The sequence below is a fragment of the Maniola jurtina genome, chromosome 23 (genome assembly GCF_905333055.1).
Source record: "Maniola jurtina chromosome 23, ilManJurt1.1, whole genome shotgun sequence".
NCBI lineage: Eukaryota > Metazoa > Arthropoda > Insecta > Lepidoptera > Nymphalidae > Maniola > Maniola jurtina.
Genome location: NC_060051.1, coordinates 3,608,782 through 3,635,395, shown reverse-complemented (window position 1 = coordinate 3,635,395; position 26,614 = coordinate 3,608,782). Strand labels below are relative to the sequence as shown.

The 26,614-nt window shown below is 38.8% G+C and overlaps 1 protein-coding gene across 8 annotated transcripts in view; it reads right to left on the bottom strand.

Annotated features, from left to right (window-relative positions):
- Positions 1-26,614, bottom strand: part of LOC123877387 (protein pangolin, isoforms A/H/I/S) — a 238,979-nt gene that overhangs the window by 4,946 nt on the left and 207,419 nt on the right. For 2 of the 8 annotated variants that reach the window (XM_045924117.1, XM_045924114.1), the window contains exons 5-11: positions 19,369-19,492; positions 18,551-18,647; positions 18,041-18,145; positions 17,022-17,132; positions 5,174-5,375; positions 1,784-1,937; positions 444-513 (exon numbers count right to left, since the gene is read on the bottom strand). In XM_045924117.1, the coding sequence (XP_045780073.1) occupies positions 444-513; positions 1,784-1,937; positions 5,174-5,375; positions 17,022-17,132; positions 18,041-18,145; positions 18,551-18,647; positions 19,369-19,492 (863 nt within the window). Of the gene's footprint in view, positions 1-443; positions 514-1,783; positions 1,938-2,604; positions 2,771-5,173; positions 5,376-17,021; positions 17,133-18,040; positions 18,146-18,550; positions 18,648-19,368; positions 19,493-26,614 lie in introns of all 8 variants that reach the window. The other 6 variants (XM_045924115.1, XM_045924112.1, XM_045924119.1 and 3 more) reach the window with 3 other exon arrangements.

Below are 26,614 nucleotides of genomic sequence, written 5' to 3'. Positions count from 1 at the left end.
TTCTGAAATTCTATTTTCTGGCAACACAAATCTTTAGAATTACTCCATGCACTTATAATTTCGGACCATAGTTGTAGAAAAAGAGCATAATAACCAGCGTAACAGGGTTGTTTCATGATACTTTTAATAACTATATTTCTATATCTTATTATATTCGAAACATAAACACAACATCTACTAAAGATTTTTTATAGATATCAAAGTAATAAATCAAAATAAAACGTATGTTTCCACACCACCACCACCACCACCACCAGGCTCTCCTTGGCGTAAAATAAAGACGTTAAGCCAAGTCTTTCCACATAGAAACAATATATGACTAAATAAGTAAATCCGTTTACTAAAGTAAAAAAGCATACGTTTATGCTCTTGTAATTTAAAAAGATTGATTATTTTGTATTCTATAAGCTATGGAAAAAATAAGAGACAAAAGCGAAACATACCTGCAAGGTTTGCACCATTGGTTCTGTTGGTCGAGGCCATACCTCGCTCGACATTTCTTCAAATTATTTCCTGAAAATTGTAAATTAAATATATTAGTTCACATCCTAAATAAAGTCGCCAAAAATCACAAGATTTATGAAACTCTGCATGATAAAAATTCAGGTGGGTAATAACTTTACGCAAATCAAAGATTTTTAACGCAAATCAAGAGTTGCAAATTCTCAAAAATTACCGACGTCATTTTTATTTAAAGCTTAACAAAATTAAATCAAGGGACCTACGTATGACGCCGTCGATGTCAGCACAAATAAATTTACTAAAATTATATCAGAAGCATCTTAAATAATATCGCTAAAACTAAATCTACGTAAGCAACATGCATCCAACACCTTCCAACATGTTAGTAATAATCGGTCGTGCAGGACAGGGCGGGAGAAAATGATAATGATAATAATGACAACGGAAAAAACATTGGTTCATAAAATAGCGCTCTACGCATAAACTTCGAAAAATAAACCTCTAACTACGGTATTGCTAATCGTGAAAAAAAAATCAATCACAAATAAACATGACGCTCATAAGCAAATTCAAGCAGAATAGGTTCTCCGGAATCAAAATAAATGTTGTTCATTTGGCCAGTATCATTGTAAATAAAGAAGCGTCGGCTTTTGTCGATAAGTGTAAAGTGATATCGAGTCCTCGGGAGCCCAGTGCCCGCGTTGTACGTTCGCAAGAATGGCAGGACGTCTTCATGCACTCTGGTGTCTCACTCCTTCGCATACTCGGAACGTATCGAGAAGGCTGTCCCAGCCTTTACGCCGGCCGAATGTATTTACAGTCCCTGCAAAGCAATTACTCAAATATTCAAACATTGACTGTTGAATAAAACATGCACGCGCCCCAACGCAGGCAGCGCGGAGCAGAGAGAGCCAAAAACCGGGACAACCTTCGAAGGAGTGCCGCTTACATGGGGGAATTTATGTCATTAAATAGCGTTGTAATTACAAAAGAAAAATAAATAAATGCGATATAAATATTAAATAAAAAATGCTGATATACGTCTACAACCTGTACCCCTTGAACCATAGACATTCGGCAATATTCTACGTTCGCTCGGTTGCTTCGGACTGAGTTCAAAGCAATTGAACCCGCCGATGGGAGCGGGCGGCGGGGGGCGGGAGGGGGGAGCGACGGACGTCTCTAGCTAATCCTTCATTAATTGACCTCATTTAGTAATGAGGTTCGCGGGCGTGGGGTCCACGCGCGAGACGTGCGTCGCTGACCGTCAGTCGGGACCGAGGGGAGGGCGGGAGCGGCAGCGGTCGTGGCAAGGCAGTACCTCCATCGGTTGTCTCCTGTTTTCGCTTCCTCTTCTTGCCCCTTTGCGTATTAGCCCTAGACGACCAATCGGGATACAGCTGCATGTGCAGCTGGCGCTCGCGCCGCGCCAACTCGTAATACTTGGCTTGCTCCTCGCGGCCGAGCGCATGCCACTGTACGAACGCAGCAATATGGAAACAAAAGAGAAATGCACTTCGACGGTGGTTCGCGACCGCGCCCTAGCTTGGTGCTAGAAAAACAGCCCGCAGTGAGCGGCGAGTTTTGACTTCACCCCGAGACTAAATTTTGAACCTACGCCCCAGAGAAATGAGAATGGCCAATTGTGGTGTTCCTCACAGAACCTATTCTGCGGTCGGTATCGTCGCGCTTCGTCTAGACACAGATCAAACCAATATAGTTTCCGCTCGGCGAGCGGGGGTGTGGGGAACACGAGTACACGGTCACTCGACGACTACAGTACACAGAACACGCAGAGGCGAGCGGCGCGGAGCGGCGCGGGCGGCGCGCGCTCCGCTCCGCGCCGCTCGGCTCGTGGGCGACGGTTCCAGCCGCTTTTCTAGCACAGGCACCACCGGCCGCCGCACTAACACAGTGGAGAACACGCACACACGCACACTCACATACAGGGACGGGGCACGGGTGCTCGTCGGGATCAAGCCGGTTAGTTCGTGTTAGGAGCCCTGGACGCAAGCGAGTCGGGACGAGTTAGTGGAGTGCGAGGGGACGGGCGGGAGGGGCGCGTACGGACGGGGTGAAGCGAGTGTACAGAAGCGTCGACGTGAGTCCATCCCCGGACGGGTCTCGGCTAGGGTCCAATACCTCCCAGCTCAGCGGGACCGCGGTCCTTTTTCCGCTTTTTCTTTTTGGAACCGTAACCGTAGTTGTCCCTCGCGCTCCAGCCGGGGTACAGCTGCATATGGAGCTGTCTCTCTTGCCTGGCTTTCTCATAGTACTTTGCTTGCTCCTCGCGACTCAACGAATGCCACTGCGTATTTATTATTATATTGCATTACGGACACGAACAGTTGGACGAGCGACGCGCGAGTCCACAGTGCGTGGGCACACTTGCTACTCTTGTTAGGAATGAGATCCGTTCCGGGAAGCGTAACGCTGCGTATGGTTCTCGGTAACCCGGCATCCTGATGCGCCAATCGGAATCGTGATCGATTTGAAAACATGACAAACCAAATTGCTAAAGCTCGTGAAAGATTTTCAGTATTCATTGAATTCAATTTTAAACTTTCTTCTTTTTCGTCCTAGCATGTAATCAAGGAAGACTTCTTGTTATTTTAAAGCGCTATTGATAGGTCACAAGTTTATGATAGTTGAGAACACTGAAATGTACATATACAAGTACGCTGGAACAGGTAGGTATACTTACCATACAAAATAAGTTATTTTTTTCTGCTGATTCGAAGCTCCCCACCGAACGTTTCAAGAATAGGTTTTTTGTATCAAATGGTATTCGTGTTCGGCTATCGCGGACCCAGCATACTTATATTAGTAAAGGTCAGGAATAATAAATCGGGGTCATGCTAGGACCAAAAAATTGTTATCGAAAGATGTGTTTGCGCGGACCCTGAATAAAAAACCTAAACACAATTAATTGTTTGATACTGCAAAGTTTCGTTGAGATTTTAATTCAACTACGTACTTTCCCAGTAAATTAATGAATTCGAACGCTAAGGACCAAAATCGCATTGCATCTTACGCTGGCCATACTTGATTATGTCTCGACTCTCGACGTTCAAGTTCAAAACGGACTTGAAGCAGCGTCCAGTAAACTTGACGGTGTCTCAAGTTGATTTCAAACAACGGAATATAATATAATATATAAATATCGCTCACCCTACTTTTAAACGTCACTGTTCACACTTAGATGTAATATAAAAAAAGTAGGGTGAGCGATATTTATTATATTATATTATATTTCCGTAGTTTGAAGGCAAGTTCAAGCTGAGATCAATAGAGCTTTGACTTTGCTCAGACTTGAGACACTGTTAAAACGAGACAGCGTTATATAGCTGGCATAAATCTGTCTTGTTTTAACAGTGTCTTAAGACACTAAGCAAAGTCAAAGTGCGTTCTATAGCTTTCAGCATAAGGATGTAATGCAAACTGACAGATATACACCATGAAGTTTCGCCGCTTCAAGTCCGATGCAAACTTGACGGCAAACTTGATCATGTATGGCCAGCGTTACGCAGCGGGTTGCTTATTATTCAATACATTTCGTGTAGATGTCAGATAGGCATTGTCTTCCAGAAAGCGAGCCAACCGCGTTCACGCATCACGAATCGAATAGTTTCCTAACAAGATTAACAATGAGCACACATATTGGTATAATAATATAAAAATATGTACAGTTCTATGAATTGGTTCCAGTCACAGACGATTATAAACGTAAATACTCGATGAGTATTATGGTTCAAATTAATTTCATATAGGTAGATAATTAGATATCATGATAGTTGTTTGGATTTGTAAATATTTGCTCAAGCCTTCTTCTGGCCAAAATGGTGGCTTTATTTTACACCTAATCCATACGTAACATCGGTTCAACCGCGACATCCCATTACTAGTCGTAATATGAATCCAACAGCATAAGTTAAAATTTAACAAATATTAACACATCAAAATCACTACCGTGGTATAAACAATGTGAAATTCTAAATAATTTATAGTTCTAAAGGTACTAAAATATCGGTTCTTAACATCAAAACTTTATTTGGTTACACTGGTGTAACAAATTTTTTTTATATGAATTTCCATTACTAATCGCAGTCAAAATCTCAAGTTAGAGGGTAGAACTTTTGGCAATTTTATATTTTACGTCGAAACTAAAAAATATGGAAATTTCAGAACGAATAAATAATTAATTATTCTTAAGAACATCCTATAACCAAAAAAAAAACAACATCTAAGGTCCTATGCATACGTACGGAGCGGAGTGGAGTCGAAGCGCAGCGGTTTTTTTTATTACAACATAAACTTAGCATACTTTATTTACTTTGACATACGACTATAATTTGTATTTAATGAAGATTGAAGAACAAACAAGCACGAAACCTTTTCTGATGTATATTTAGAACGTACTTCGAACTTGCTTAGAGACAAACTTATGTCTCTAAGTAACTCTGTCCCTCGACTCGAGTCGGCTGTCTCGTATGTTTTATACTAACTCTATTGATCTTTGTCTCAGCCGCAAAGAAAACGCTGCGGAGGACTGTCGCTTTGCCAAAATAAATAAAGCTTAGTTTATTAAAATGCCAACAATGGATAAATGAGGGCTAAAAAAGAAGTTTACTAGCAAAAACGACGCTGCGCTCGTCTCCACTCCACTCTGCAAGTGTGCGTTGAATAGTATACAAGTCAGAAAGCTACTCACCCGTCTCCCCAATATCTGGTTGATGGCCGCAGACTCCTTCAACGTACATTCGGCAACCACCTTCGCTCTCATCTCCTTCATGTATAGCATGAAGGCGTTTAAAGGTTTCTTTATGTGTGGCTTCTTGTTTTGCTCCTTGTTATTGCTTGAGGAGTCTGATGGTTTATCGGAGGAGCTACTGCTTGTGCCTTTTTCTTGTGACCTGGAATGGGTGATTTTGGAAAATTAGTTCTTTGGTCCTTTGAAGGGCACAGGACCCCAATTCAGTCGATTGTTATTATGATATATGTATGAAAAAAAGAAGAAAAGAAAAACATTTATTTTTGAAATTTTATGCTACCTATACTATAAATGCGAAAATGTGTTTGTTTGTTGGTGTATTGGTTTGTCCTTCAATCACGTCGCAACGAAGCAACGGATCGACGTGTTTTTTTGCGTGGGTATAGTTAAATACCTGGAGAGTGACATAGGCTACTGTTTATCTCGGAAAATCAAAGAGTTCCTGGAAATTGGATTTTTAAAAACCCAAATCCATGAAAACGAAGTCAAAGAGGAGTTCTCATTCTAAGAGGAGACCCGTGTTCAGTAGTGAGCTGTTGATCATAATGATGATGATGATGATACGAAAATCTACCATTAAGTCGCTAGCATATTTTAACCTGACCATAGTTACAAGTTATCACATCGTCACGGTGTTTAGGAGGTAACGACACAAAGACGCACACACGCGTCCGGTCGGGAATAGACGCTTCCGGCGCGTGCGCATGTCACTGACATGTGCCGTCTATTACATCGATTTTAAATACCTGTTGGCCATTGATTGTTTTATTATTAAGGGGAGTTTATTCTTTAAAAAGTTTTTAAATAAGTTTACGAAGTTTTTAGGGTTCCGTACCCTCAAAGAAAAAGTTACCTTCGTTGTCTGTCTGTCTGTCGTGTCTGTCAATTTGGGGATATCAAAACCTATAGGGTACTTCCCGTTGGCTTAGAACCATATATAACCAGATATTTGGTCAGGTAGCAATGTCTTATAGCACAAGTAAAAATTATATATGTATTTGTCACAAAGAGTTGTGTACATCACAAAAAAAAAAAAGATTTGTCTTCCCGACCAGTTAGTTTATCAAATCACATCAAGATGGAGCTGTCCGTCATTAACTTGCATGTCATTTTGGTTTGAGATTTCTTGTACGATGGGTGCGGAACCCTTCGCGTGTAAGTCCGGCTCACACTTGACCGCTTTTTATTTTTGTAAAGATATAAATACTTCCATAGGCATTAAAATGTTCAAATTTAATAAAGGAAACGCTGTTAATATTAATAAGTGATCATTTATTAAAATATATTTTGGTACCCAATTAAAAGAATACCATTAAGAAGAAGAATAAAGGCGATTCGAACACAAAAACGGTTGAACGGTGTCCACCCAGCCAATTTATATGATTCCTTGACTGTATTCATAACAGGGAGGTGTTGGAATCCTGAATAACGACTTCCTGCGGGTGACGCTAAAATAGACAAAACATTAAAGATGTGGAAGGGTCTACACACACTCATACGCTACTAGACGCAAATGAGTTGCGTGTATCTATTAAACATCATTGTTCATGTCTACGTGCAAATACTACCGGCAGGCACACTCCGTATCTTATAGACTACTATCCGATGCCCGCGACTTCGCCCTCGTGGATTTAGGTTTTTCGAAATCCCGTGAGCTCTTTGATTTTCCGGGAAAAAGTAGTCTACGAGCTAATCCAGGATATTATCTATCTCCATTCTAATTTTTAGCCAAATCCGTCCAGTACTTTTTGCGTGAAGGAGTAACAAACATGCATACACACACATACACACAAACTTTCGTCTTTATAATATTACTGTAAAGTGTGATAGTGTGATGTAATTTAGTTGTACACTACATACAAGTGTCTAGCAAATGACTGCGTTATGGACTACGTTATTTATACGAGTACCATCTCTATCGGTGTCTATAACCGATATTCAGTTCTTATGCCATAGTGGTTACTGAATATAACTCGTAAAAATTGTTATTAGAAGTTCGGTTGTTATTTGCTGGAAAACCAAATTACATAGTCTTAAACATTATTATATGATTACTAAAATAGTATAATAAACCTAAGACAAGGACGGCTGAGCAGTGTTAACTTTAACAAAGTTGTAGCATTGTAAAACTGGGACTTTCAAATATTACGGATTTTGATATTATAAACGTTAGGGAATCGAAAAATCGATTGGTTAATTAGAAGAAAAATTAACTTTTATTCAACCTAAAGTAAATACAATAAATACGAGTACGTTTATTGTGCTGTATTGGGTATTTAATCCATTTGATTTTCTACATTGACTGGCATCTTACTTCGTCTTAAGAATTGTTTCAACCATCTATTAACTACACAAATCCTCAGTGCTGAATACGGATACGTGTGGGAAGACCCTGAGCGCTTGGTCCGCTGTTCGATACGTCAAGTGTAGTTTATTCGGTAAATTAGTTCGGGGAAACGGCGACACGGACGCACAACTTCCGTTACAAGAAAGCGGAGTAAAAAATTGGAAAAAGAGTGGAAATACGCATTCTTATTAATCACTGACATGTTAGTAGGTTTTTCTTTTAAAAAAATAACAGGGCTCTCTCCGTCACTCGCTTCATACAATCGTAGTTCCAATTTCATTTGAATATTAAGCAACCAAAGTCCATTAAATGCAGACATATTCTAGAAACTAATATCTGTGTCTGAGGTGTTTTAGATTTTTCTAAAAATACGTAGTTTTATAATTACAGGGGCTCAAAGATTTGTATGTAAATATTTAAGACCGCGTAACTTTGAAACCGAATATTTTAACAGAAATCTGGAAAACCACAGACACAGATATTAGTGTCTAGAATATGTCTGCAAAATTTCATGGACTTTGGTTGCTTAATATTCAAATGAAATTGGAACTACGTTTGTATGAAGCGAGTGACGGAGAGAGCCCTCTTAAAGTATAATAATGTCTATGGATAGTCGCTTGGACACATTTATTACAGTAGGGATAGTATAGTGCAGTTTGGATATTATTCAAGTTTACATAAATTTTAAAATAATGCCTATTTATAAAAAAGAAGACTATGACCTAAACCCTTCTCATTCTGAAAGGAGACCCGTACTCAGTAGTGGGGCGGAAATGGGTTGATCATGATGATGATGATAAAAAGGAAGAGAGTATATTTAATTTAAATCCCTACTAATACTATATTTTATGCGAAAGTTTGTCGTTTGCTAGCTTTTTACGGCTCATTCGTTTAACAGTTTTTGGTGAAAAGTACTGCAGAGATGGCTTGCGAATCCCGAGGAAGGACATGGCTTGTTTTACTACTAGAAAATGAAAGAGTTCCCATGGGGTTTTTAAAACCTAAACACGCATGGGCGTAGTTGCGGGATTTACCTACTTGGTATATAGTGAGCTTGCATCCTGGAGATGGGCATAGACTACTTTTAATCCCGGAAAATCATAGTTACCACGGGATTCCTAAAAACCTAAATCCATGCCTCATATTTTACAACATGCCGTGCGAAGGCGTAGCGAGTCTGAATTTGTCTTATTTTTGTTAAAAATTTGACAGTAGTGATACATAGTTTTTAGATACATAGGTTTATATGAAAAAAATGCATCTCAATCTGTTATTTGAAAAAGCAGCGTCAAAAAAAATGTTTTACATTTTTAAGTTTTTTCGTAAACAAAATTCTAGTTTCAAGACAAAACAAAATCCTAGTTTCTCTCATGATAGTGTACAGCTCAGTATAAAAGTGCTGGTTTTATCGAATCTACAGACATCCCAACATAACATACAAGGCCAACTACGGTTGGCAGTAGACTTTTTCATGTCTTTAGGTAGTTTTAAAAAAAAAAAAAAAAAGAATATTAGCCATGTTAAATGACTAATATTCCCCTTTCCTCTCCAACTAAGCGTCAGGCTTGTGCTAGGAGAAGGTACGACAGTAGTGATTGGCTAGACACTTGGGTTCGAGCCTGACATACTCGTAATTATTTGTTGTTGTTGTTACTGGTGTCAGCACTCAGCAGCCATCTTTTTTACACGCCTACTAACTTACAGGCGCGCCTGTAAGTTAGTTCCAAAATCGATGTTGGTATTATTATGTGACTTTGTACCTACATGCTGACAAATTCGCTCGCAGTTCATGTTCGTTTTATAAATGCACTGATTATTTTGCAGTCAAAATCCAAGGTCAGGGTTCATGTAAGAGAAATGTGCCTCCAAAATAACGTAATGTAATCTGCCAAAGTTGTAAGTTAAAGTAAACTTGAAAAGTCAGTCTAGAACCTTTGGTTTTGTTAAGTATTATGTCTGCTACGAAATTGCAGATCATTTTAATTACATAAATAAATATTTTAAAGTTACTTTTTAATGTAATAAATTTAAAAAAATTAAGTAATTTTTTTATGTAATGTTATTTTTTTTTTAAAACCCTTTATTCAACCAGAAATACAGAAACTTTTCAAAGTATGTATAACGCATGTTACCTGCGACGCGTGCGCATGTCTTACGAAGTTGGAACGCGACGTGTCGGCAGCCAACTTGTTGGTACATCTGTAGCTGCTTTAACTGTGCTGGGTATAAAAGCGCCGGTTTTTCCGCGTGTAAAATCTTCCCTGAATGGCTCGTTTGGATGCTGCAGCGTAAGGCATTGTGCTGTCGGCTTTCTCCTCGCGCTTTCAGAGTCTTTTGATAGAGTTCTGAACGGCGCTGTGTGAGCTACTTAGCTTTTTAACGCACTAAATAGCCGCTTGTGTTGTGTTTTAGTTAGATTGGGTACGTGGGGAATTCAAGATATACTTGCATTGCGGGATTCAAACCATACAGGCGTATATACCAAAATTCTCCAAAATTCTAGTATTAGTCTCAAAATCAAAAAGGGAGGTAAACTACTTTTTAAGAAAGTAGTGAAATGTTTCTAATAAGGTTGATGGCGCATCACACTAATATTATAAAGGCGAAAGTTTGTATGAGTGTGTGTGTATGTTTGTTACTCTTTTACGCTAAAATTACTGGACGGGTTTGGCTGAAATTTGGAATGGAGATATGTAGATTATACTGAGGTAGGTTTATAGACATTTATTCACGAACGAACGAAGTCCCGGGCATCATCCAGTATTAAAATATAGTTCGAAGATAGACGTGGAAGTTCGAAGGTGCTGGAATGGTGACCTGGCACCTGAAAACGCAGCATTGAGTTGGCAGACCCTCACTCCAGGTGGAGAGATGACATCAAACGAGTTGAAGGAAGTCGCTGGATCCAGGTGGTGCAAGACCATAGCGTGTTTAAGTCTATACCAGAGACCTATATAGATAGATCCTATCCTATCAGATAGGCTGGACATGGACATAGGTCCCGCGGTGAATATCTATCGGCTGAAGTGAACGACAAAACAAACCTCGTTTATTATTGCCGACTTTGTGATTACATAAAGCGTGTTAAGTAGCTCATAAAGCATAAGTTTGCGCACTCGTAAGGCAAGGCAGGAACGAAGGGCGAGAAAGGAAAGAAAACAACACAATGCCCGCGCCTCCATCCAGTCTTCAAACCTGGTAGTGTGGTAATTATTGTGTACCTTCGCGAACATTTCATATTTTCGTCGAGTAGCTATGCCCACGGGTTCACTTGTGTTATTACGATTTTTAGGGTACCGTATCTCAAAGGAAAAACGGAATCCTTATAAATGATCACTTTTTTGTCTGTCTATCGTGTCTGTCAAAAAACCTGAGTACTTCCTGTTGACCTAGAATCATGAAATATGGTAGGTAGGTAGGTCTTATATCACACATACCCCATAAGTGTGCTTTAAGACCTACCTACCTGCCAAAAGGTTGCCGGCTTATCGGTGTTTTATCTATACTAATATTATAAAGAAATAAAGTTTGAGGGTTTGTTTGTAGGAAGTAAGCTCTAAAACTACTGAACCGATTTTGAAAATTCTTCCAGTAGTCGAAAGCTGCATTGTTCCTGCGTGACATGCCATATTTTAGTTTCAAAAAATTAGAGATCCTTACGAAAATTGTAATAAGCTACCGGTGCGAAGCAGGAGCGGGTCACTTGTAGGATATATTTCGGAGAGGGTGAACGAAACGTTTCGCGTTATCATTCCTTAGCATACTCAGGGCTAGTTTCGATACATTTTCCGTCCATCCGTCATGTCAGTCAGAGGCTTACAACTTCTGAATAATAATACACACATAATTATTCCAAAAACAAATATTTAATATGACGCTCCGACAGTTTGAAATCAATTATTTTTGTGGCAAAGTATATAACAGGTGGCACGATTTCATATCACGTAAGATTTTAGTTCAGCTCGAACCACTAGTTACATAGTATCGATATTCGAGACATAATAACGTCTTATCGATTATGATCTGTTCGCGACTGTACCACAAAGTGGTCCGTTAGCCGAGGGCGTCTCATATATCATCTTAATTAAATTTCTCCACCGGCAGCTTATTTACATGATTGTACCTGAACTTGTATATGTGTACGGTGGTAATGCGAGCGGGATGATAAGCTGAGCGATTTGAGCTGAAGATTCAAAATAGGAGATTACAAACTTAAAAACCATGAAGAGAACTGGTAAAATAGCCATATTACAAATATGATTGCAGAGTATAGACTTATATAGGGTGTTTGGTAATTAGGTTATAATGACGACACGTACCCATGCTACTTGTCTTGGTTTGCTACATGGTTTGGTCTCTGGTCTGCTACTTTGGTCTGACAAACACAATGCTGAAGTATAATGACAAAATAAAATTATAAAAATTTTCATACATTTCCTCATCTTGAAGAAAAGATAGAAGTAAACAAGAAGCTTTCTCGCTGAAATACGCACTATACGCGGCCCATACGACCCTGTTACCGCGAACTGCCATTGAAATCATAATACGAGTAAAAAAACCTTTACTATAGGTCTAAGCGCCGGGCAACTCACGTCACTTACGCCTTTTTTTAAAAGAATACTAGCCATGCTAATCATGACTAATACCCCCCTTACCCCTCCAATTAAGCGTGAAGCCTGTGCCAGGAGTGGGTACGACAATTTAGTGCAACGGGTGGGGTTTGAACCGCCAACCTTTCGGAATTCAGTTCGTTGCTCAACCGTTGAGCTCTCGAGGCCCCGAGATGTCTGCGATTTCTTTATCTTTTAAGCAAACTAAAGAAAAAGCAACTATCCGCTGACACTGAGACCACTCTAAAACGCAGTGATTATATGTTTCTGACGGATGTGGCATGTATTAAACGAGGAGTGCGCCCGCGCTGAAAGGTGTAAGATTACAATGCCTTCGACCTGTTGTTGATTTGCAAAGCGTTTTTAATTTTAAACCTTTGCGCAATTGCACACACGTGGAATCTTGTTGCGTGCTTGTTAATTGGTTTTTAATTAAATAATTTTAAATGTTTTTAATCGAGTTGACTGGTGCATCGTTGCGGACACTCGTCTTCACTCTTGAAGTATCATCGGATTCGGAGATTCGGTATCATTTTTAGGAGCGACAAGAGAACGGGCGAGTCCTTATGACGTCGACATTCCATCTACACGCACGAAACGTTTTGCGTTATCATTCCTCATACGCATGGCTAAGATTTGAAATACTCTTCCGCGATATGTTTTTCCTACCAATTACAATCCGGGTATCTTTAAAACTAGAGTGAATAGGCATCTTCTAGGTAAACGCGTCGCATCTCATGCTACATCATCACTTTTCCTATTTTAATGAAAGGTACAGACTTGGAATACATCCCGGGAAAGGACATAGGCTACTTTTCATCCCGTAAAATCAAAGAATTGCCACGGGATATACATAGTAAGCAGAAAACCTATCTACTTGAACGAAGTCTTGGGTATTGTCTATTTGATAGGTACGTATTTAGCTTGTATCTCGAAAACGGGCGGGTATAGTTGATCCCGGAAAATTAAAGTTCCCACGGGATTTTTAAAACATGAATCCCCGCGAAGAAAGTCGCGAGCATCAGCTAGTCTAACATAAAACCATTCACACGTGCGCAGACGCAGTCATGTGTAATTAAACCCAATATTAAAACACACCTAGAACGACCGTAATATGGCGTTTGGGGTCCGAAAACCGATCAAACTCAGCGATAATCCAAAAACCCATCATTTACAGAAAATGACCTACTTTAGAGAATGGTAATTCATAAAATTCATAAAACAATTTGCCCCTCACGCGAACATTTGCACATCTGTCCTGCGTAGGGTTACCACACTTCAGGATGTTTTGGCACTTGTCAGGATTCCGTCCTGAATTCGGAAAATATTTGGATTTTTGAGTGTCGATGAAAGACATATCAAGTAACAGTTAACTTTATTTTATTTTTTCCAAGATATTTTGGTAACAATTAATAGCAAAGTTTGAAAAAATTAAATAAAGGAAGCAATCGGCTTTGCATTCAGCTGACCACTAAATAGTAAAACTACAAACTAGTAATTAACTACTGAGTTACTTGCCGGCTTTTCTCAGTTAAACTGATTCGAAACAACCAGTGTTATTCATGATATATGTCATATAATTAATATAGCAATTAGGTCACACGCGATCGTGTCCAAGTATGGCTGATTCTAAAATATGAAAATAATTTAAAAATTGACTGGTACAATGCCATATTAATCCGCAGAGAGCATTATGAAAAGTATAGCAGTAATTTTGTACCAACCATTTTAGTTTAATTTAGAGATTATGTAGAATAGAATAATTAGTTACAAAGTCAAGAATTTTAGCTAGAAATTAGGCTTTTGTCAGGACTTTTCAATTTGTCATATTATTATGGTAACCCTACCCGCGCGGCGGCGTATCTTTGATCTAGAGGGGCAGATATGGGCAGATTTAGGGGTAAAATGTAGCTGGAGGGGTAGTTTAGCCGTGTAATAGCACTGATAAGATTGGACGATTGATATCAGTAATCGTGATAGTGTCAAATGTTATTGATAATATTGCTTACTTAATCTGGCGTCCTCTTTATGATTTTCAATTGCGTTTTTAACCCCCGACCCAAAAAGAGGGGTGTTATAAGTTTGACGTGTGTATCTGTGTGTCTGTGTATCTGTGTATCTGTCTGTGGCATCGTAGCGCCTAAACGAATGAACCGATTTTAATTTGGTTTTTTTTTGTTTGAAAGGTGGCTTGATCGAGAGTGTTCTTAGCTGTAATCCAAGAAAATCGGTTCAGCTGTTTGAAAGTTATCAGCTCTTTTCTAGTTATTGTAACTTTTACTTGTCGGGGGTGTTATAAATTTTTAATTTACACTTGTACAAAGTAATTTTTGGCTCGGACTATGTAATAGCTAAGCAAAGAAACCATGCATACTAATATTATAAATGCGAAAGTGTGTGTCTGTCTGTCTGCTACCTTCTCACGGCCCAACAGTTTAACCGATTCTGACGAAATTTGGTACAGAGTCAGCTTATATCCCGGGGACGGACATAGGCTACTTTTTATCCCGGAAAATCAAACAGTTCCCATGGGATCTTTAAAAACCTAAATCAACGCGGATGAAGTCGCGGGCATCCTCTAGTTGGATATAATGTGGAGTTCAGCAATGGTGTCAAGAATTTGACTTTTTAGGGTTCCGTATTCGAAGAATGCCAACGGAATTCTATTACTAAGGCTCCGCTGTACGTCTGTCCGTCTGTCAGCGGGCTGTATCTCGTAAACCATATAGGTAGAGAGTTGTCACAGAATGTATTTCTATTGCCGCTATAACAAATAATAAAAATTTAGAAATGGCCGCCATGAAAATTAAAAAGTCTTATACTTGTACGATGGTACAGGACCCTTTGACCAGTGGCGTGCAGCTCACAGAGGTATAAAAGCACTGCCTACCCCAGTTGTACTAAATCAACACTTATTTTCCATTATGGCTTGGCAGAAAATAAACTCATACCTTAATGCTTACCCTGGCTTTAAACTCTGTGCACGCCAGTGCCTTTGACCAATTGTTTTTATAAAGTAATAAATATTGAGTTGAGTTAATAACAGCTAGGCAAAGAAAACATTGGATTGGAGTTGAGCAATGGTGGCAAGTATTATTGGTCTTGTTTGTATAGTTTCCATTTTACATTTTTTTATTTCAATTTGTCTAATTATAAAGTCAGGTCAAGAAGTTTTGTGAGACAAAACACGAAGTAAACTCTTCAGAAAAAAATATAATGAAAAATTATTAACCTTACGTTTATTCAATCATTCATAATAATTCGTATACCTACCTGCAATAATAACAAAGAGTTAACTGTGCATGCTGTGAATAGGGCTGCCACCCGTATTTTTGTAATAAAGTAATGAACTTTATTTCACCCAAACTTTATATTCTATTAGATATTGACTGCGACTTAGTATGTGTGGATTTAGGTTTTTGAAAATTCCATGAGAACTCTTTGATGTTCTGCTCTAGGATGCAAACTATCTCTATATTTAACAACTGTCGTAAATAACTGTAAAAAACGGTTAAGCAGATAAGAAAAGCTAGCATATAGAATAGAATTTTTTTTTTAGAATAGAATATATTTTTATTGAAGTAAACTTTTACAAGTGGTTTTGAACCGTCAAAATACCATAAATAGGCAGATACCACTTTTGCATTTATAACATTAATAATAGTATTGATAAAAAAAGGTGGCAACCCTAACTGTGGACAAGGCAAGTAAAAGCAAGGGTGATCGCCAACAATGTGGTTTATCGCCGTACATTGGACCGTTTACTGCGACATTATAATTTCAAATACGTCGGACAACTTACAAATTGCCCGGTTGTTGTTCACATTCACGCACGCGACATTTATTATTTTGCCTACCCCTTTATTTAAAAACTTACACGGATGAATGTTAATGTTACAAATTGTAATAGAGGTGGACCATTTAACGTTTAAACTATCCTGAGTTATTTCCATTTAACAGGGCTCTCTCCGTCACTTACTCCATACAATCGTAGTTCCAATTTCATTTGAATATTAAGCAACCAAAGTCCATGAAATTTTGCAGAATCCTGTGGTGTTTTAGATTTTTCTAAAAATATGTAGTTTTAAATTATAGGGGCTCAAAGATTTATATGTAAATTTTTAAGACCGCATAACTTTCAAACCGAATATTGTAACAGAAATCTGGAAAACCACAGGCATAGATATTAATTAGTTTCTAGAATATGTCTGCAAAATTTCCTGGACTTTGGTTGCTTAATATTCAAATGAAATTGGAACTACGTTTGTATGCGTTTATATGGAGCGAGTGACGGAGAGACCCCTCTTAAAGTAACTAAATACGTGATTATAGCTGGTATAAGTATAGGATTACTTAAAGAGGTGGGCCTTTTCACAGGTAGCATGTGAAAAATCACGTGAAAAGCCATTTTATATGTAACACTTGCTACCTTACTTATAAAATCACGAAGAGAAATGTCGCAGTTTCAATGGCTTTATTGTTTAAATTCCGCGCACACAAGTTCATCGACCCGAGCACAGAGCGCGCGATCGAGAACACTTGCATCGCTACGTGTTAGAAGGGGAAAACATTTCGATCCTGGGCGAGCACCTCTAACAGCTTTTCGGAGATATGTGCGATTAGCAATTAAATACCTACGGTGAAGAAAAACATTTTGAGGAAACCTTCACGTCTGAGAGTTCTCTATGATTTTCTCAAAGGTGTGTGAACTCTGAAGTCTGCCATTCCGCACTTGATCAACGTAGTAGAACTATGACCTAAACATTTCCTATTCGAAGAGGAGATCTGTGCCCAGTAGTGGGCCGGCGATGGGTTGATGGCAGCTTCTTACCTCGAATGGTGTGTGAATAGATCTGACTTGGAGGGGGGAGGCGCCACCAGCGCTGGACCTAACCCCAGGCCCAGGCCGCCGCCCAGCGTTGGGGAGAACCGGTACAATTCACTGTAAGGACAACATACAAAATTAAGCATTATCTAGATTCTAGGTATATTCATTATTCTTGGATATGATACTTAATTAAATCAGTAAAATATTTTGATAAGGCGAATTTTTCGCCATATTGATGCTACAAAAACGTAAATCGCCATAATTACGCTGTGCTTTTCTTACATTTTGTATGAAAGGCAGAGCGTTTTTTTTTTTTTTGAATTGGTGGACTAGCGCTTGGCTGCAATCAGACCTTCCGGCAAGTGATGATGCAGCCCGAGATGGACCATGGTTGCCTAGAAGATGCCCATTCCTTCTAGACTTGAAGGGACCTGTAGGGAAAACTGATGTCGGAAGGGCGTTTCATATCCTAGCGGTTCGAATTAGAAACGAGGAAGAAATCGCTTCGTACGTATCCGTATAATTTCGACTACGTTAAGGTGCAGCCCCTGACCACACAAATATATATCCATACATACTCGTGTGCCCTGATGATTCCTTGTGGTACGATAGTAGAAAGATGAAGAAGGATCCAGCTCAAAAGTTCTTGGCACACTATTATATTTTGAGTGTCTAAAAAAAATTGGCTCGATAGTTTAGCTTAGCACTAGAAGTGCTGATGGGCAGCGTCGTGGGGTATGCGACCATTTATAATCATACTGAGTAAGCGTTTGTCCAAATTCAAATTCAAATTCAAATTCAAATTATTTTTATTCAATTAAACTTTTACAAGTGCTTTTGAATCGTCAAAATAATCTACCACTGGTTCGGAATGCTGTATTCTTCACTAGTTATTCGTCCGTCCGTATTTCTTCACTAGTTAGAACGACCTGGCTATACACGGAAAAATGAAATAGCAGCTATCCAGTTTCACCCCCTATCCGATTTTCCCCCACCTTCCCCTATATCTGTACAAAGCTTACCTCGATAGACTAGAAGTGCTGATAGGCAGCGTCGTGGGGTACGGACTCCGAAACCCGCTGGCCGCCGACGATATGGGGTACATGCTCGGGGTATGCCTGTACAAACAATAGCAGATATTAAATTAATGAATCAATGGGACTTTACAATTTTGAAAAACAAAAAAGGAGCCATGATAGGATTTCTTTGTTTGTCTGTCTGTCTATCCTTCGTGTCGAAGGAAATCAAAAGCTATAGAGTACTTTTCGTTGACCTAGAATAATGAAATTTAACAGGTAGCAATGTCTCATAGCACACGTAAAGGGGAAAAATCCGAAAACCGTAAAGTGGTTAAATAACAAAAAAAAAAAAACAAGTTTTATTTCTTCTTTGTTTCTTGTACGATGGCACGGAACCCTCGTGTGCGAAACCGACTCGCACTTGACATAAAAATTATAATCAAATCCATAAAATAAAGTACAGCTACAAGTTAACTTATACGCGAATAAGTAAATTATTAGTTAGTAACTTACCACGAGGCCGCTACTTGTGACATCTCGGGGCTGAGCATGGGGTAGGGGTACGTACCCCCAGGAAAGGGGTACATCGGCGACCGCGCGAGACCCGCCGCTAAAACAACCAACGAAATAATTTACTGTACACATGTACTCTATTTTTAGCAAACCTCAAAAATACTCAATATATCGGCAATTAAAGGGATGATTTTGAGGTGTTTTCCTCTCTCGACTATCGGTCGGTTCAAATAAATACCCACACAGGAAAAAAGTTATTTATGTCCCAATATTTTTAAAATCTGCGCTGCTACTAATACTACTTTTTTTAAATATATACACATATGTATATACATTATACATACTACATATACATGTATAATGTTTATCATATCATCACACTAAATTGAAATCAGATAGAGCTGGCATACCTATAGGTCACCTATAATTTTTTTAAAGGTTTTAAAACAAGTGATATTTAATTGTTGAAAATGCAGTACCTATAACTCTGAAAAGTTAGTTAACTTTCCCACCCCGCACCCCCGGACAGGCCGACGTCTATCACCTCTATTACTAGGCTATCACTTCCATCATATTATCTATCTAATTATATAAAAGGGAAAACTGACTGACTGATCTATCAACGCACTGTTTAAACTACAGGACGGACGGATCGGATTGAAAGGCATTCAGATAGCTATTATGATGTAAACATCCGCTATGAAAAGATTTTTGAAATATCAACCCCTAAGAGGGTAAAATTTGGGGTTGAAATTTGTATAGTCCACGCGGCCGAATACGCGGACATGAGCTAGTCTAGCTATATCTTACTAGCTTACCTAATTTGGAGTCTAGCTGGTAAGGTGGGGGGATGCCCATGTGCGCGGGCGGGGGCTGCCCCAGGTCGCCCCCGGGACAGAACAGGGATAAACTTCCCCCCGCTGGAAGACCCATCTTGCTCGCCTGAAACAAGGACACGGAAATTGTATTAACAAGTGTAAATTAAAAATTTATAACACCCCCGACAAGTGAAGGTTACAGTAACTAGAAAAGAGCTGATAACTTTCAAACGGCTGAACCGATTTTCTTGGATTATAGCTAAGAACACTCTCAATCAAGCTACTTAAAATCGGTTCATTAGTTTAGGAGCTACGATGCCACAGACAGATACACAGATACACACGTCAAACTTATAACACCCCTCTTTTTGAGTGAGGGGTTAAAAACAAAGATATGCATGTACATACTAGTTATAATAGTGAAAGTGTGTCTGTCTGTTCCATTTTCACGTCTCATCCGATTTACTGATATTGATGAAAGGTACAGAGATACCTGCATCCCAGATATTATGGACATGGACTCCTTTTTATCCTGGATAACAAGAGTTCCCATGGTACTTTTAAAACCTAAATCCACACCTAAACCTAAAAAACCTAAATCCACGCGAGTGTGAGCATCATCATTAGGTAAGTAGGTAGGTATATGTAAAAAAAGAAGTGAGTCATACCCGGCTGAGTTTGTTGTGGGCTCTTCTCAGACTTGAGCGCGTTTGGAACCCTCGTAGCTTTAGTTTTAAGTTTACTATGAGGTTTGATTAGATGGTGCGTGTTATTTGATTTCGAACTAGGTATCTGATATATTTTAATTACCTTAGCAAAATCCCGAACAAATATTTTAGGTCGTGGAGTCGCCATTTTTTTCAAAAAATATGCTTAAATCTAAAGTTGTTGTGTCAAATACGACAATATCTAGACAATCTGACAATCATTGCAAAGCGGTACTCTTTGTGTCCGGAATAAAATGTCATAAAAACATAAAACACTCGAAACGAAAGCTATAAAGAAAAGAAGAAATGTCAAAAATGTTATAAATCGTTATAAATTAATCAGCGTTTCGTTAAAATTATATGACGTTTAATAAGTTTTTACGACGTTTATAAATAACGATCATAATCTAAAAGTGATCATGAACTAATCAAACGACGCACAACTATCTCGCTTTTTTCAACGTCTTCTATAATGTTAAGAGGGCTCTCTCCGTCACTCGCTCCATACAACCGTAGTTCCAATTTCATTTGAATATTAAGCAACCAAAGTCCATGAAATTTTGCAGACATATTCTAAAAACTATTATCTATGTCTGTGGTTTTCCAGATTTCTGTTAAAATATTCGGTTTCAAAGTTACGCGGTTTTAAAAATTTACATACAAATCTTTGAGCCCCTGTAATTTTAAAACTACATATTTTTAGAAAAATCTAAAACACCACAGACACAGATATTAGTTTCTAAAATATGTCTGCAAAATTTCAAGGACTTTGGTTGCTTAATATTCAAATGAAATTGGAACTACGATTGTATGAAGCGAGTGACGGAGAGAGCCCTGTTAAAACATCTACATATAAACGACATCAAGTCTAATGACATATATGTCGTTATTCATTCATCAATGACTATGATGAGGCTACTGCTAAAGGTAGAAATATATGAGATTGAAAAACTAATTTCGTTTTATGACATGGGAATTGGAGATTAGGTTTAAAAATCAAATGCAAAGTGCATGATATCGAAATCTAAACGCAACAAAACAAGCTAACATTAACAACGGCTTGTACAATCACACTATCACACTAATATTATAAAGGCGAAAGTGTGTGTGTGTGTGTGTGTGTGTGTGTGTGTGTGTGTGTGTGTGTGTGTGTGTGTGTGTGTGTGTATGTGTATGTGCGTGTGCGTGTGCGTGTGCGTGTGCGTGTGCGACGTGCGTGTGCGTGTGCGTGTGCGTGTGCGTGTGCGTGTGCGTGTGCGTGCGCGTGCGCGTGTGCGTGTGCGTGTGCGTGCGTGTGTGTGTGTGTGTGTGTGTGTGTTTGTTACTCTTTCTCGCAATAACTACTGAATGGATTTGGCTGAAATTTGGAATGGAGATAGATAATATCCTGGATTAGCACATAGGTTACTTTTTATCCCGGAAAATCAAAGAGTTTCCGCAGGATTTTAAAAATCCGAAATCCACGCGGGCGAAGCCGCGGGCATCTTCTAGTATTAAATTATATCAGCATTTCGTATTCTATTATTTATCTAATCCACCAATCTATGAAGAAGTAAAAGTTGGCGATGAGTTTGTATGAAGGGGTAGACTCAGGAACTAATGATCCGATCCTGAAAATTCTTTCGGTCATAGACATTAACCCCGAGTGCTAGGCAGACAAAGTCGCTAGTAATTTATAAACTAAAAAAAAAATTTTTGCTTATGTTATGCATATAACTTTAGCTTCTTCCAAACACACTACCTGATATTAAATTAATCACACTAATATTATAAGGCGTAAGTTTGTGTGTATGTTTGTTACTCCTTCACGCAAAAACTACTGGACGGATTTGGCTGGGACTGCAGGTAGATATTATCCTGGATTAGCACATAGGTTACTTTTTATCCCGGAAAATCAAAGAGTTTCCGCAGGATTTCGGAAAACCTAAATCCACGCGGACGAAGTCGCGGGCGTCAGCTAGTATTTAGTACATCAGATACCCTTCGGTTTATAGCAATCTTTAGATTTTTAAAAAACCAGGTTGCAGTGATTTCAGATTAATCGAATTTAATCCGATGCAGTGATCATAATTTATGAGATCAGTCTGTTCTCACCTATGCAACGTAAAATTGATCAACAAAATGACGACATAGTAATTATTAAATGTACTTTTTATGCTGAATGGAGTATAATATAATGAAGCTCGAATAAAATGTTCACAAAACACACAAGGAGCATTCAGTGATTCGAAACACCATAATTAATTTACGCCTACGTGTCGCCAGCGATCCAGTCGTTTATTTTGGATGGTAGAGTGGTGGATTGTGGCCAAAACCTTCCCATTTTGGGAAAAGACCAGGATTGGCAATGGGTTGCTAACATCGATGAATGGTTGCTAATGATGATAATTTAAGTCTATTCTCACCTATGCAACGTAAAATTGATCAACAAAATGACGACACAGTAATTATTAAATGTACTTTTTTAAGCTGAATGGAGTATAATATAATGAAGCTCGAATAAAATGTTCACAAAACACACAAGGAGCATTCAGTGATTCGAAACACCATAATTAATTTACGCCTACGTGCCGCCAGCGATCCAGTCGTTTATTTTGGATGGTAGAGTGGTGGATTGTGGCCAAAACCTTCCCATTTTGGGAAAAGACCAGGATTGGCAATGGGTTGCTAACATCGATGAATGGTTGCTAATGATGATAATTTAAGTCTATTCTCACCTATGCAACGTAAAATTGATCAACAAAATGACGACACAGTAATTATTAAATGTACTTTTTTAAGCTGAATGGAGTATAATATAATGAAGCTCGAATAAAATGTTCACAAAACACACAAGGAGCATTCAGTGATTCGAAACACCATAATTAATTTACGCCTACGTGTCGCCAGCGATCCAGTCGTATATTTTGGATGGTAGAGTGGTGGATTGTGGCCAAAACCTTCCCATTTTTGGAAAAGACCAGGATTGGCAATGGGTTGCTAACATCGATGAATGGTTCCTAATGATGATAATTTAAGTCTATTCTCACCTATGCAACGTAAAATTGATCAACAAAATGACGACATAGTAATTATTAAATGTACTTTTTTAAGCTGAATGGAGTATAATATAATGAAGCTCGAATAAAATGTTCACAAAACACACAAGGAGCATTCAGTGATTCGAAACACCATAATTAATTTACGCCTACGTGTCGCCAGCGATCCAGTCGTTTATTTCGCATAATAGAGTGGTGAAAAGAAGATTCCAGTTTAATTAGAGGTGAGACACTCGGAAGTGCGGCGTGGTTGAATAGCCCTCGTTGGGTGCCATTTTGCATAATTGGGCGGGAGGGTAGAACGAAATTTATACGGTGCCGGCGCCAATTTACTTGCTAATGACGCGTCTTGCAACGTGCCCGGGTTTTGTTCGTGCGCTCGAAATGTTTCATGGGCTTTTTTCATCTTTTTTTATATATCTTGTTCATTTTGTATGGCGTTTTGTTTAGATTTGACGGTTTTGTAACTATTTTTTTTAAGCTGCTAGGCAAGTGTGTTACGGTAAGTATAGAACACTTTTTTTATGTTTGCCCCTAGTTTATTCGAAATTCATCTTGTTTCTTCACCATCCACAGAAGTGGATAGACTTTTAAAGAAGCGAGGTATTTACACTTAACGTTATACAATTTTTGTGTCTCCTTGAAGTTTATCAACGGAGTTTAGTTTATAGGTCCATAACGATATGATGACAATTTAATTGCTCATGACGCGTCTTGCAAAGTGCCCGGGTTTTATTCCTGCACTCGAAATATTTCATGGTTTTTTTTTTCATATTTTTCTTGTGTTATCATGTTCATTTTCTATGGCGTTTTGTTTCGATTTGTTCTGTAACTATGTTTTAAATTTTCTAAGTGACTTTCGTTAAGTATTATTAAGTAGTATTTCTTTTTTGTTTGCTTTTAGTTAATTCGAAATTAATTTTAATCTCATCATTGCCTATTGAAGTTTTTGAATGTTACCAATACACGTATTGCACGTTTTTTTCGTACGCTCAAATTATATATAATAGAATAGAAATATTTTTTATTGAAATAAACTTTCACAAGTGCTTTTGTATCGTCAAATACATCTATCACTTGTATTTTTGTAATAATTTCATGGACTTTTTTCATTTAATGTCGAATTCATAATATTATTTGATATTTTGTTTAAAAATGTACGTAGAAATAATTCCTTCTCTACCAATCTGTCCTATGTATTCTTAATCCGAGTGTCTGTAATACATTCAGCATAACATAATACAGAGTTTTGAATAGAGCATGAAACCGTTCCGAGATAGAATTAGATTATGGGTAACACAAGGAAATCCTTAGCGACAAGAAAGGCTCCTCCACTTCACGGCCAAAGGGAACGTTGAAACTACCGCAAAGTATAAAGAGCGTAAAACCAGTTTTGAATATTTCAAATCTCCTTAACCCATTTAAAAGCGAGGTGGCTGACAATTCCTTCGCCGCTCCTTCACATTCGAGCAGGAACTGCTTATTAAGACAATAATTACCACGAACAAAGAAACCCCACTAATTAATAATAAAACACGCACAAACAAAGCCCCCCATTCACGCTCGGGACAGCGGATAAAAAAAACAAAAAGAGAAAAAATAACCGAAACGGTGGTCGAAAAGCCTCAACATGCGAGCCCGAACAAAAAGAACCCATAGACAATGATGACAGTCGAGACGCATAATGCGGGAGCACAGCGCGTTCTTAATTTGAAAATATTTCCATAATAAGATTTGTCTATGGCGCGACCGGTAACAAAAGATAGCGAGCGCTTTGTTCAGTTGACAGCTCGTAATAATTTAAAAAAATTAAATCACGCAATTACGCGGGGCGGGGGCGGCGCGAGGTTCGCCAGCGCCACCGACGTTATTAGCTAAACAAGTTTTCTCGTTAAAACTTACATTTTTGAAATTAGTAGGTTCGCGTCGCCTTTTCAGCTCTCCGCGTGTATTGAGAAGGTCCCTAATGAAGGCCAGGTGGAGTGGCCGGCTATTGAAGGCACGTCGAGAGGGTAGTTATTGAAGGCATGAAAGCGCCGCGTGACGTCACCGGCACTCGAGCGACGAGCTCCAGTCGCTAATTGGAACTCGTGGCGATAGGACGCGAGAAATGTTGCCTCAATCGACTAATACTTCAAAATTGAATAGGTTTGTTAACGAGCGGCCGGCTGAATGTTGCGAATGGAGTCGAGAGCTCGGTTAGCATTCGCTAACTACCTTATACGTATTTTTTCCTTTTTACAAATTGAAGCCTTCAAGTTTTTATGATTATAATACTCGGGCAATAAAAGCAATCTACGTGGCCGGCGATGTCACGAGATTTCAGTTCAAAATGGAATTTCACTAGATCGCAGCGGACTCTAAACGGACTCACGCTAGCATGAGCATACACCCCTTTAGTTCACCAATGCGGGCGAAGTAGGGCGTAATATCTTGAGAGTTCGCCCCCGGGGTAGTGGGCGTGGAAATAGGATGCTGCGTTGCCATGGCGACCATGTGTAGGGGCGAGCGTTCACGTGCTGCGCGCTGGTGTGGGTGGGGGGGCAGCTCGCTAGTGTGTGTTTAGGCTGGGAATCGACCTTGGGAGTTTCGGTCTACTTATAGTTGCATTCCTCTACGACAAAGTCGCAAGTCACCGAAGCGTTAACCTTGACGGAATGCTTTTTTATGTGATTAGTACAATCATTATGGCCAGTTCATACACATCTGCGCTACTTTATCGAAGTGAAAACTTCTTTAGATGCGTTCACAGCACTGGAATGGACATTTAATACAAGTCCGCTAGAAAAGTGTGCCATTCAAAAAGGGTTTTTTGTGATCCATATTTTTTTTTAGTTCTGTAATAGGACTAAAAAAAACTTAATCCATGCATCATACAATTTTTAGTATAAATATTTCTACTTTTTGCGCCCAAGTAGCGTCTAATCTATCTTAGTATATAACATAGATATAGGTAGCACCAAAGATATGAACTAAGTAAATAAAAATGAATTTTCCGAATCCCAATTTTATTAAAACAGGCATATCTTTCAATAAAGACTCCTATAAATATGATAATATTCGATAATGTCCTCGTTACGAAGTTCCGGCGCTCGCATCCGGTTCGGAGGACCAACTGCGGAAATGTATAAGAAATGACGCGGAATAACCAGCGACGCTACACTGAGCTTTGAGGACAATTTGCTTAGCGGAATGGAAATTGGAATATAACCTTTTTATGTGTGTATTATCAAAACGGGCAAATATGTACCTATTTTAAGAACGTCTGGAGTCTTTGGGAAAGTAATTACACACGTCAGAACGGAGACAGTATACTATATGCGTGTGGGGTAGGTGTTATATGTTTGTGTGTCAGTTCAAATTTCTCCTAAACTCTACAGGAACGATTTTGAAGATATTTTATGACATATCGTTTCACAAAGAATCCTGTAAACTATCGTATCCTACGAATAACGCCACAATGATCGGAGTGGGGTTTTTTTGCTAGACAGGATGACATAA